Raw genomic sequence first — 12,108 nt, 5'->3', positions numbered from 1 at the left:
TGTTCTGTCTGAAAAGTCATTAAAATTGTCAGGACAGAAAGGAAAAACTGGAGGGAAGGACACATGCCCTGCAAGGACACTGTTGTCTGGACATAAACTTGTTTGCAAGTCATTCAATAATTGTGAGGTATCCTACTTGACAAGCTGTCTTATTCTATCGCTTTTGTGAGCTAGCAAGGTGATCTTGGGCTTGAAAACACTTAACTTCTCCTGGTGGACTTTCTTCAAAAAGGAGAGGGGTATTTCCATGTCACTGCTACAGTCAACTCAGGCTCCCATAACTGAGGGTCAAGATGGAGAGGATGACTACCTATCATGAGATATCTGCAAATGCTATGTACTGTTGGGAGGCAAAAGGACAATTTAAGAAGGAATTTGACTGCTGCTTAAGACAGCTGATTTCAAAAGCTAGGATGGATAACCCCCTATAAAACTCTGTTAGTTAGCAGGAAGGTAAAGAAGTAATCCTGCTATGTTCAAAAGTTAGAGTAGGCCCATATAGAAACCCCCAGGTATTAAACTCTATTAAGGCAATCTTTTAAAAATAAAGTCTTTTACCCACAAAATTCCTGTATCAGCACGTGCACACTATTGCACAGAAGAGAACTTACCTCCAACACCTCAGCATCCTGGACTTGGCAGTAAAAAGTTTGGAGAAGTCATGAAGGCTTACTGGTAATTGTTTCTCAGGGATATGAAGAGGAAAAAAAGAAAAGAATCGGCCCATGACTTGACTCAGGCTGTGTTATAGAGGGAGGTAGTGATAAAATCTGCAGTGATGTCGGACAAGCAAAGGACTAACTGATTAAAAAAAGAGGAAACCTGGAGGGTTGCTTTTTTACAAAATTAGATACAGCATATTTTCTATAGTTGTGATTTCAAGTAAATGACTCAGCTGTTTTAGTTAGTCTCTCAAAATACCAAGGGGAAAAAAATGTGGTCACATTTCGAGCTCATCTCTTATTTTCTGGTTGGAAAAAAGAAATTTCCCAAAGTTTAAAAAATCCAGACTCTGAAGAAAGTGTTAAAAACTTCATTTTCCCCATACATTTTAAACAAGCTACCTTTGCTGTTTCTAGGATGTCTGTTACAATGCTGTCCTCTGCTACCCTGTCTTTCAAAGATATGAACCACTGACAACTCTTGCTGTCTCTTTAGAAGATATAGCTACTCAGCACCTGAGAAAATTAGATCTTGACTCAAGTCAATTTAATATCAGAGAGAAGTGTTCACTGCTAGACTTGATGGTCCCAAACACCTATTTATCCATCTCACAGGTATGTTACACAGAGTGGCAGAAGCAACACATGCAGATGGAATTTGACATGACCTACAGATAGAGGGGAAAGAAGAATTCACTCAGCCTGTCCCACTAAATCTGAGATTACAAAGAAAGGTTTCAATGATAAAACATATTTTGTACCATAAGCACTTCCATGTTATTAATTAGGGGAAAAAACACTTCACTAAAGATGTTTAAGAAAGACAAAAGAGTTATAGTACATACTTGTGTTTCAGAGCTGTCCCCTGTTCAAACTAGCAGGCTAAGTGTCAAAAGAAGGAGTGACATTCCCATAGTGTCTAAGTTAAAATTTATTTAATATGAAAAAGTTACAAATCCACCATGCAATTCACCATGCACTCAATCTGGATCTAGTGAGGCTAAAGTATGACTTTGTGCTGCTCTTCCAGCTACAGAGGTCTGAGTGATTTACAAGTATTAACTAAGATTAGTTTTACTGAACCCGTGTGAAGAATAAACTGAGAACACAGACGAAAGAAGAAGTGCTGTCTTTCCAGTTCTCTAAACAGGAGACCATGCTTTCTTTCATAACAATTTCATACAGAAAATGTTATTTCATCCTACAAGTCAGCTAAGTGATTTGATTTGACTCTTCTACTCACAAAGGAAAAAATATTTCTGAAGAACAAATAAACATGTGCCTTTTTGACTGTCTGATGCAGTTATTAGAATAGACAGTAGATTTAAAGTTGGAAGGAATGCTCTCCACCTATTTGACAGTTAAAATAGAGGCAGGGTCAGAGACATTTTAGACTACTGATTTCTATCGAGCTTTTGCAATGATCTCTATCACTGTCATTCCTAGCTCCTCAATATTGTGCCCATAGGAATAGGTCCTTTTAAGAACCTAGAGCTCTCCAAAGGGGACATATCCATTGCAAGCAAGTTAAACTTACTGAATCCATTAACATCTTGGCAGCTGGAAGAAAAAGCTTCTTCATTGTGAACAGCACTGAGTTTGGTAGAGGTCTTGTCAGAAGTAGCCACGGGACCCATCTCCCTCTGCGTGCTGGTCTGAGTCTCCTTCTGCTTCTTGGCTAGCTTCCTTTAGGGTGTTTCGAAGAGGGGAGAAATCAAGGTCAGTTTTCCCTCATTAAAAACAAAGCAATGAGTAAATATTTTGAAAACCACAATTATCCCACTTGGTCAGACATGCAGGGCACGTGGCAGGCCGCACAAGAGGAAACCCCACAACTTTTTAATATAACTGTTGTGGAGCACAATAAATATAGCGATACCAGTCTTTGAGCTTAGCTGTCCCTTCCGGTAACTCAACTTGCACAAACCTGCATCACCCCAGCAGTAGGAGTGCTACATCATCCTTGACAAGGGTGGCATAGGTAAAGTCCCTGGAGCGGGTGTCAGCCGCTCAGGAAGAGCAGAGGGCCCGGGATGAGGGCAGCGATCAGAAGGGCTCACCAGGAGGTAAATGGGACATCTACATCCACCCCCGGGGACACCTGCACCGGGGATTTTCTTTGAGTGCCCCGGTGGAGACTGCGACCTGACTCTGTGCAACCTGAGAGCTGGAGCAGGAGTTTTGCCCTGTCCCCAAGCAGAGCAATGAGGACAGCAGCCTCTACTAAATTTTGACACACACCCGAACTGCACTGAGGATCAACAGTTAGTGAAGGGTGGGGCAATTTAAAGGTTGAAGTTATTTTAGAAATGTTCAAATATGCCTCTGTTCTGGGAAAATGGGTGTTATTTTGAGGAGACGTCAAAAACATTGGCAAAAGCAGAAACACTGCCTGCTCTGAGAACACTAACAAAGCCAACAACGTAAGAGGCTCCCCTTTTGCAAACACAGCTAATAATAAGAAAATGGAGAGAAGCAGGAGAAGTGAGCTGCTAAGCTTCCATTGACATTTGACTGCCCTGTGCTTCATTCATATCAGAGAGCAAAACTGTTTAAAAATGAATGTGTGACATTCTACAACCCGCACCTTGAAAAAATATCACACAAATCCCTAGCACCAGCAAAGAACTTTGCTTACACTACTTCCGTAGATAAGAAAACAAAACAAAATAAAAGGGAAAAAAAGAGATTACTGTAAGAAGGAGCTTTAGTTTTCTTTTTTTCCTCCAACTCAAAGAAAAAAAAAATCCTAACAACTAAATTATTTTGCAAAGAGGTTTTTCTTCACTAAAATGACATGCTTACGGTAAATACTACCCGTTTTTTAAACTTCATTAGATTCTTTAAAGGATATTCCTTGCAACATATTCCAACAGGCTTTATTTATTCACAGCACATGTCAGAGTGGCATTTACAAGCAAGTTCAAGCACACAGCTGAGCCCCAGCCCTTCGTGAGATGGGTAGCTAGGCCAGTTACACTCAGTTGCAAGGAAGGGTCAAAGAGAACAAAAACCTTTGCCTGTGTCTGTGGGAAATGAATATTTTAAGGCAAACTGATAATCCAGACCAGGAGAGCACAGATTTATGGAGAAGTGTCCAATGTTTGATGCAAACTTTTGAACAAATACATCTGTTTCATCTGTTCCACCAGGCTTTTACAGTTAGTGGTTTCAATTCAAACCATAGCTATTCAAATTGGGAACATAATTACAGAGTGCATATTTAGGTCTCACAAAATCTCCATGGTGTATCCACTTCTGCAGATGAAGATGCAAACAGAGTAACTGTCCTTGAGTGATGAAGCAAAAAGCTGGCATTTAATGATGTTAAAAGCTCTGCTTCCAGTGTTCAGCACAGTCAGATTTATTAACTATGAGCTGCAGCCATGGGAGCCCCCTTTTTTTGTGCTGTGGTACCTGAGGTAGCAACAATAGTCTTGAAGTGTATTAACCCTGCTAGGCGGTTATTTTAATCCTTTAGATTTGCTAATCATACATGGCTATGTGAATTCTTTGGCAACAGGAATTAAAATTTCTCAGTGGGAAACACTAATCCAAAATGCCAAAGTCCTTAATAACAAGCACTCTGGACTGCTGGGGTGAGCCATTACAGACGACCACTACTGGTGTTTAAAAATGGTGAGTCAAAAAGGGTGACTTCCTTATTAAATCCAGATTAAATTATTTGTGGAAATAATTATCTGTAAATCCCATTGCCTGGTATCTTTTCAGAGATGCCAACAAGCTACAAAGAGCCAGAACTGGCAGACTCGTTTTCTCTTTCAGTGAATGAGCAATAACATTTCTGCATGTGCTAGGCAGGAAAAAATAACCCCAAACCCAAGCCCATTAGTCCCCAAAGGCCTGCTTACAAAAGCCCTATGCAAAGCAGTTCTACCTGGTCCTGTAGAAGACAGAGAGGCCCCTAAAACATTGGCTTGAATGCCTAAAAAGAAAAGGTGACATGAGTTTAAAGTTCTCAATCTAACTCGCACACACAAACCAGGCTGCTCGCAGGTGGACCAGCTAATGCTTACGCATGTTCAGAGAGAAGCCACACAGAAAATTGTTCTGCATCTGAAAACGCTACTATTTTCTTTCAACAGCGTGTTATCATTTTTAACCTTTCTCCCTCTCTATTCCGAGAATGTAAAAGTTCTTCATCTAAATTTAGAAGGAAAAAGAAGACAGATCTCTTTTGAGGATTTCAGAGCTAAGCATGCCAGACACATCAAGGGGCTCTTGGTTTCTAAATGTGCCTTTTCTGCCTCCGTTACATGTCTGGATAGAGTGGCAGCACAGGACTAAGCCTATTTGGTCCTTACCATCATTATAATTCATAGAAAGGATTACAAAATCAAATGACTAGCACTTTCTAGAATGTTAGGGATGTGACTTAAGCCCACAGCTAGGTAGAGGTTTATTTCCCAGCATGTCAAAATGCCTCTGGAATTGGAAAAGCATTTATCTAGAAATGCTGTTTCCAAAAATAGGGCACTTCAAGGGATCTCTGTGGATCACTGACAAGCTGCATCAGTGACACGGCTCCTGCTCTTCTTACTGACCAGCCTCCCTTAAACACAACAACTGCAACACTCAGATGAAACTGCTACCAGTGCATTAGTGTCAATCACGGGCCAGCCGCAGGCTGCTGCCAGTGGGTACCTGGCACAGTCTGTCACCAGGCACTGAGAAGACACCTTCCGTCTCATGCATTATGCAGTTGAAAAGGGGAAGACATAAAGGACCGGGCAGATATTTGGAAGAAAAGTCTGATACAATCAACACAGGGTGAAGAGACTGAAATGTCAAAATGTGAATAAGGTGATATTAATGGCTGTTTTACATTTAAGTGTAAGGACAGTGTGCCAAGAGGAAAACAGGAGTCCCTGGATGGGGTTTACTGGGTTGCTCTTTTCAGTTCAAGAGGGTTTGTAAATGAAGAGATGATGTTTACAGGTACTATACACACACAAGGGATGAGACAGAAAGATGCTCAAAGCAGAATAAAAAAATGAAACCAGCTGTATAATCAGGCAGTTGAAGTTAACCCAACTAAAGCAAGGATAAGAACTATTGGCAGTGAACCTCAACTAAATGAGAAATTTTTTTGGGGGAAAAAAAAAGATGGGAGACTTGATTCAGCTGTTTTTCAAACTTCTACTCCTATCAGAGAATAGATATAAAATGCTGAAGCACTATATTAAAATTGCGGGAGTTCCAGTTTAACAGTCAAGGAATGCAAGCTTAGTATCAAGTACAAACCATTGACTGCCACAGGCATTAATCAGAAAGCTTAAGCAACACTTTCAGTTAGAAGTATCTGCAGGATCAGACTCCTGTTTTGCAGAGGTCTGGATAAACTTCAGGGATTATATTTTAAATGCAGCTTCAAACTCTAACTTTTTATATCAATTTTACATGCATGAATGTTAAATTTGTAACTGCCACTCCTAAAGAGCTCTTGTACATGTACGTTGACAGATTTAATTTTAGATGTTTCACAAGGATGGATTATATACACTATAATGTAGATTTGCATGCACAGGTAATTTAGATATTAGGTATAGATCACGTAAGTTAAACATGAAATTTCCTCCTACAGACAAGAATTGCATATTGCCCTCATTTTCAATATGCAATTTAAGAAAGCTACAAAATACAATTCCTTTTAGATATTTGTGCGCAGCAGCCTGCTAGGAGTATACATATTATTTATGATGAAATCTGCACAAATTTAAGGCAGGCAGCGATCAGCCGTGCAATACCCAACTGGGAGCACTGGTTAATAGCAGTTCTATTGAAAAGGACCTCTGTCCCCCAAACCTGTAGATCACAAACTCAATTTGACAGACAGTTTCATGCTGGTGTAAAAATAAGGGAGGGATTATACATGGCACTATGGTCTGCAAGGCACAGGTCATCTTTTTGCTCTGACCAAGGATCACTAAGGCCTCTGCTGCGATACTGCACTTCAAATAAGATGGGTGCCAAAGGGACACATACAAGGCAGAACAAGAAAGGTAAATCTAGAAAACATGAGCTACAAGCAAAGGCCAAAGGCAATATGGATCTTTAATCCAGAGAAAAGAAAATCAAATCGGGCTGACAGGTCTTAGGGAAGCTGTTCTCCCTGTTTACAGGGGCTGAGAAAAAGTAATAAGGCTAACCTGTGGGAAGGGCAGTTCATTTTAAACTTTAGGAAAACCATATGCAGTAGAGGCTGCCCATCTCTCAAGCCAACTGGGCAGGTGGGCTGTGAAATCTCAGTCACTAGAGGTCTTTAAACAGTGAGCAAGAGGAATGAGAGTTAAAAGAAGTACAGCTTCTGGCAGCCTGACAGGTGGGGTATCTCCTCCCCGTGCTCCAATGGTCCTGCCAAAAACTGCAGTTCCCCACATGCTCCCTTTGCGCAGACTGTAACCGCAGCAGAGCTGAGAAATATTCTCTGGCCTGAGCACATAGGCAGCTTACTGCTTCTTATAGCTGCTACAAGGGCAAATCCTCCACTTCCAGGCAAGCATGGAGACAGCTTTACTTGCACTTTTTTAGCACCTGCCAGGGTGAAGCCAAACTCAGTGCAGGTTATTGCAGGAGCAGAGGGAATTCACCAGAGTAAAGGTGAAGTGAGGAGTGAGGAGCAGCCGCACCACTTTTACTTACAAAGCAAACATTACTTGACACCAGAAAGTGATGTAACGTAGATGTAAGTCAAAAGATGCTCTGAGTATTTTGTACTGTGTGTATACAAACATGGGGTCTTGAAATGTAGGGCTGTGCTCTCTAAGCTTTACTTGATCAACTTAATCACTATTTGTGGAGGACATTTACTTAACAACCACATAAACTTTAGACAAGACAGGTCCATATAAGAACCATACAGTATACATATATGCTGGTATAAACAGCCAGCAAACACTGCTCTCTGCAAAGTTTAGGCTTGCAATCACCACACAGACACGCTCTAAATAAAATCTCACCTCCTTTCTGGATTTTAATTGCATTTTTTAAAATTTGCTTTCATTAGACTGGCATAAGCACTGATTGATGAGTCTGTTTTTCCAGCATCTAATGAGAAAACCAGTTTCTCTTAAAATTCTGATTTAGCAAGCTGTCCTGTGCAGGCAGATCCCACCATCCATGGAAATATATGGAGATATTTATGTATGTATGTGGTTATACAGAGGTATGCCTATAAATAAAATAACATTTTATTTCTTTTCAAATGTCCCACAGACGGTGGAAATAAATTCAGCACAAACCCTGTTATTTCAGAAGATGCAAGTATAAATTTAGCTTAATACCTTTGACAGAACCTCTGCCATGAAAAGAAAGTCCTGGCTGAAACCACCACAACAATTAAAATTGGTATGAAATTATGACGGGGCTTCCTACATTGCAATCTTGTCCTCAGTACTCTGATCAGTTGAGGGGAAAAGGAAAACAACATATTGGCTACTGAGTGCCCTTTTCTTATAAATAACATTGAACTGAGTTCTTGTAACACATATATGAATCTATGTATTTCTAGAAATACTTCTCTGGTCTGATATCACTCTTGATTAAATTTCATTCTGCAACCATTACCCAGCCCAGGAGAAAGAAACAAAACAAAACAAAACAAAACAAAACAAAAAACCAACCCCCACACAGAAAACATTTCCATTATTTTTCCTGGTGAGGAAAGAATAAAGCCTTGATATGGGTTGCTGCTGTTGAAAATACTGTTGCAAAAGAGGTCTCTGTCATTAAATGCAAAACCTCCTTTAAATCAAATGAATTGGTGTCTGTGTTTTACAGCTTCAGCTAGGAAAAGAAACAAAAACTTTCAGACATGGCTGGGTTGCTATCTTACATTGCACATCATATCTTACAGTGCATTAAACTTAAGTGCAATGTGACGAAGCTAGCAATTCTGTACAGACTTTAGACAACATTTGTATTGGTGTAAATACAGAGTAACTCCTCTGAAACGGTTCATGCATCACCCTGGCGACACTGATGCAATGAGTGCACCAGGACAGGAACTCCTAATTCCGCATCCCTCTCTTCCCATCATGCAACCAAGTTCTGTCCAAGGATCTCAAATTGTAAGCAACTAAATTTTAATGATGGTACATTGGGGTACACAAAATGATGTCAATCCTGCACAATGACTTAGCAAGTTAGGAATAGAGGCCTCCTGGGTTTATATTTCCACTTAAAGCATGTTAAAGATCTTTATGGCCTTCTCTTTCAGCCACAGTAATATCCCTTCCTATATCTTGTAGGAAGTTTTTAATGAAGTGTTGCTACACAAAAATCCTATAACTATTTACCCATAACGATGTATGCACAAAATAGCTAAAAGAGCTGCTCTTATAAATCAGAATTTTTGACTGGTTTCACCGAAGCTGCAGGTACTCAACCATCTTACACAATCAGATTTTACAGTCTTGGATTGCAGCAGAACACAAGACAGGTTGAAGGCAGAACTCCAGCCTAGAGATTACCACAATGCTTATGGCCCATCTCTGTAAAAACCAGTTACTCATGATATAAGTCTCCGTGACTTTATTAGACTTATCATTAAGAACTGTTTAGAGGAGTTAGGGTTGGAGATTTTGGTCCCTAACAAGAAGAAATGCCAGTACAGCAGATGAAAAAGGGTTGAGAGGAATTATTTGAAAGCAGATGGGAATTACTCTAAGAAGCACAACTTTGAAGTCCAGAAACTGAAACTAAAAATAAAGCAATGTAGTCCATATGGTCGTATTTAAAGCTCTGCCAGCAGATCTATTTGAGAACCTGCTTTTCGATACTGGTAACTCATTCAACTGAATTTTACTTCAGGATTAAAACATTCATACAAGGTCATAGCATGCAAACCAATTCTATTTAAAAGATCTATATATATACATATTGCTGCTCTTATTTTCACAAGATTTCAAATAAACTTAAATCAAACCTCTCTGCTCACAAGAGGCTGTAGCAATTTCTCTCAGCTTTGGCTTAGAACTACACAGTTCTTAGCAGTTTAAGATTTTCATCTGCAATCATAATGAAACATCCTATTTCATGTGAAACTTGAAACATGAAACTCAATCAAACTTCATCATATGCTCCTTCATGGATTCTCTTGCTTTCTTCCCTCACTACCGCAACATCCCTTGTACCCCAACTATTGTTTGGGGAGCGGGGGGGGGGGACAACAAAACAAACAGAGCTTGGTTTTGCCAGATTAGGGTACAGGCCAAATGTCAATCTGAAACAAAATGCTGACACGCACAGCCTGACGATGGAAGTATTTATTTTCTGATGACTGCTTACATGTTACCTCTACCATAGTGATGTTCCAGCTAGCAGAGCTCATGCTTGATGAGGTACCCGTGACGCCATAAGCACAGAGCTAAGAATGAGCTCTATGCAAAAAATGTTGGGTGTAGTACTAGGGAGGTATATGATTTCTGTATCCTGAGCTCAAATCTCCACTGAGTGCTTCAATTGGCTGCTATGAACACATAAGCTTGCCTGAATATACCTCTGGCTTTTCTCTATTGTGATATGCTACATGGTGTACATCTGCCATATTCAAGCTTATTAAATCACTTGCTTCTGCTACTGCTGAAGCTCATTGCAACCTCAGGCTTGGGTGACCTTCAGAGGTTTGTCTCTTCACTTTTCCTGAGTCACTCTCATGTTCCCTGAGAAAAAAGTTGTAGTATATTGATCCACAGAAGCCACTACAAGACAGCAAAGAGACCGCTTAATGATACCTTTACTCTCTGTAGCAGAGTAATCCTCAGCTGACTGCTTAAAGCAATGTTGTTGTGCAGTTTTAAAAAGGGGTCACATAGAGCTCAGAAGTTGATTCATCTTTTTAAATACACAAATCTTGAAATAAAATAAAGCAGGGAATATTCCTGATCACATCCTGCCTGCTGGAAGAAGACAAAATTATAATGGAAAACTGGGGACTGAATTTTTCAGGCAATGGTGGTGACTAGTTGTAAGGAAAGCAAAACAACAGAACAGTGCAGAGGGCACTTTTCTGAAGTTCATGAGAAATGTGCAGAAAAGGAAAGGTTGTAGCAAGAAATGCAACTAGCTAGTAGCATCTATGTGTTAAAACCATCCCGTACTTTAACATTTAGTTAAACTTCTCTTAAAATCTGACAACTTAAGGTCAAATTCCATTCTTGGTGAACCAGTGTGAAGTCTAGAGGAAATGGAGTTACTCTGCATTTACAATTACATAATTGGGCAAAGTTAAAGCTCATTGTGGTCTCTTTAGGCTCCTCACACACTTAGCAAGTGGGGAAGGTTCCTCTTTCAATTATTTTCTGGCAGGCCATTGAGAAGCAAAACCACTCCAACAAGTGATACATAGGGATCCTCATACTTAACTCTTTGCCCTGTTCTTTGGATGTAAATCAATTCATACGAAAAAGCAGTCAACTTGCACTAAAAGAGCAGAATATAAATGCATTCATTTTGCTGACCTGCTGAACACCTTCCAGATTTGTCCATAGGACAAAGTCACAAGATGAAGACAAAGATGAACTGTAGGAAGAGGCAAAGGAGGAGGTTGCCAGGGGTGGCAGACTAGGAGGGGTTAGCAGAGCAGACGTGGCCCTTTGGACAACTTTGTCAATGTCAGAGCCCTGGAAAGTCTGGCAGGTTGCTGCTTTTGGGGGAAAGGTTTAGGTCAGCGATACAGCTGCTGCTTCCGAGAGCTGGAGAGGGGTGACCTGTTTCTCTCAGCAGTAACAGTTGCCTTCTCCATCCCTCCCAGCCCTCTGGTTGAAGCAAAGGCATCCAACTCAATTCTCCAGGACTCTTTCCTCAGATCAGTGATCCGGTCCCCCCTCCTCCTAATCCTCAGACAACTATTATCATGGCAGAAACAGCTTGGCCCTGATTACTTTCCAGCCCCTCAATCTTTAGACAACAGATGGCTCTGGAAGTACTGATGTGTGAAGCATTTTCATGCACCTTAACAACTGCCTTAATTATGCAGCATTGTCATTAGGACTGGACAGGTGATTTAGATCTGAATATCTGAACCACTTCATCATCCAATGGTCTAAACTGACACTCGGAACCTGGCAACTCCAGGAACAGGGATGTTTGCTGAGATAACGTCAAGTCCTAGTTGTCAGAAACCTTACATTTTATAAAAAGCTTACTTCCATGGCTGAGAAATTCCTAACAATAACTTTCAGGTGTAAATTTTCCTGCAGTCTGGCTAAATATGATGGACAATTAGAAAAGGTGCAGTTGGGACACTCTGTATTTGTCCATTAGCATTTGAAGAACTACAAACCGTAACTGACATATCTGTGGACATTTATGTGTTTGCAGGCACAGTTATAGGTGCAATGGTAAAACAGGGAAAACATAACAGTGTGAAAGTGAGAAAATAAAACACAAGCTGCTGGAAAGACAAGGAGAAATGGAACAGTAA

The 12,108-nt window shown here is 40.4% G+C and overlaps 1 protein-coding gene across 4 annotated transcripts in view; it reads right to left on the bottom strand.

The window, feature by feature from the left end:
* The window catches only part of PTPRT (protein tyrosine phosphatase receptor type T), a 488,778-nt gene that overhangs the window by 57,891 nt on the left and 418,779 nt on the right, over positions 1–12,108 (bottom strand). For 3 of the 4 annotated variants that reach the window (XM_075059108.1, XM_075059117.1, XM_075059132.1), the window contains 2 exons: positions 4,561–4,608; positions 2,200–2,348 (listed from right to left, as the gene is read on the bottom strand). In XM_075059108.1, the coding sequence (XP_074915209.1) occupies positions 2,200–2,348; positions 4,561–4,608 (197 nt within the window). The remainder of the gene's footprint in view (positions 1–2,199; positions 2,349–4,560; positions 4,609–12,108) is intronic. The other variant, XM_075059124.1, reaches the window with a different exon arrangement.

Source organism: Buteo buteo, chromosome 2 (genome assembly GCF_964188355.1).
Source record: "Buteo buteo chromosome 2, bButBut1.hap1.1, whole genome shotgun sequence".
Taxonomy (NCBI): Eukaryota; Metazoa; Chordata; class Aves; order Accipitriformes; family Accipitridae; genus Buteo; species Buteo buteo.
Note: the sequence above shows the minus strand (reverse complement) of the source record. Positions and strands in the feature narration are given on the sequence as shown.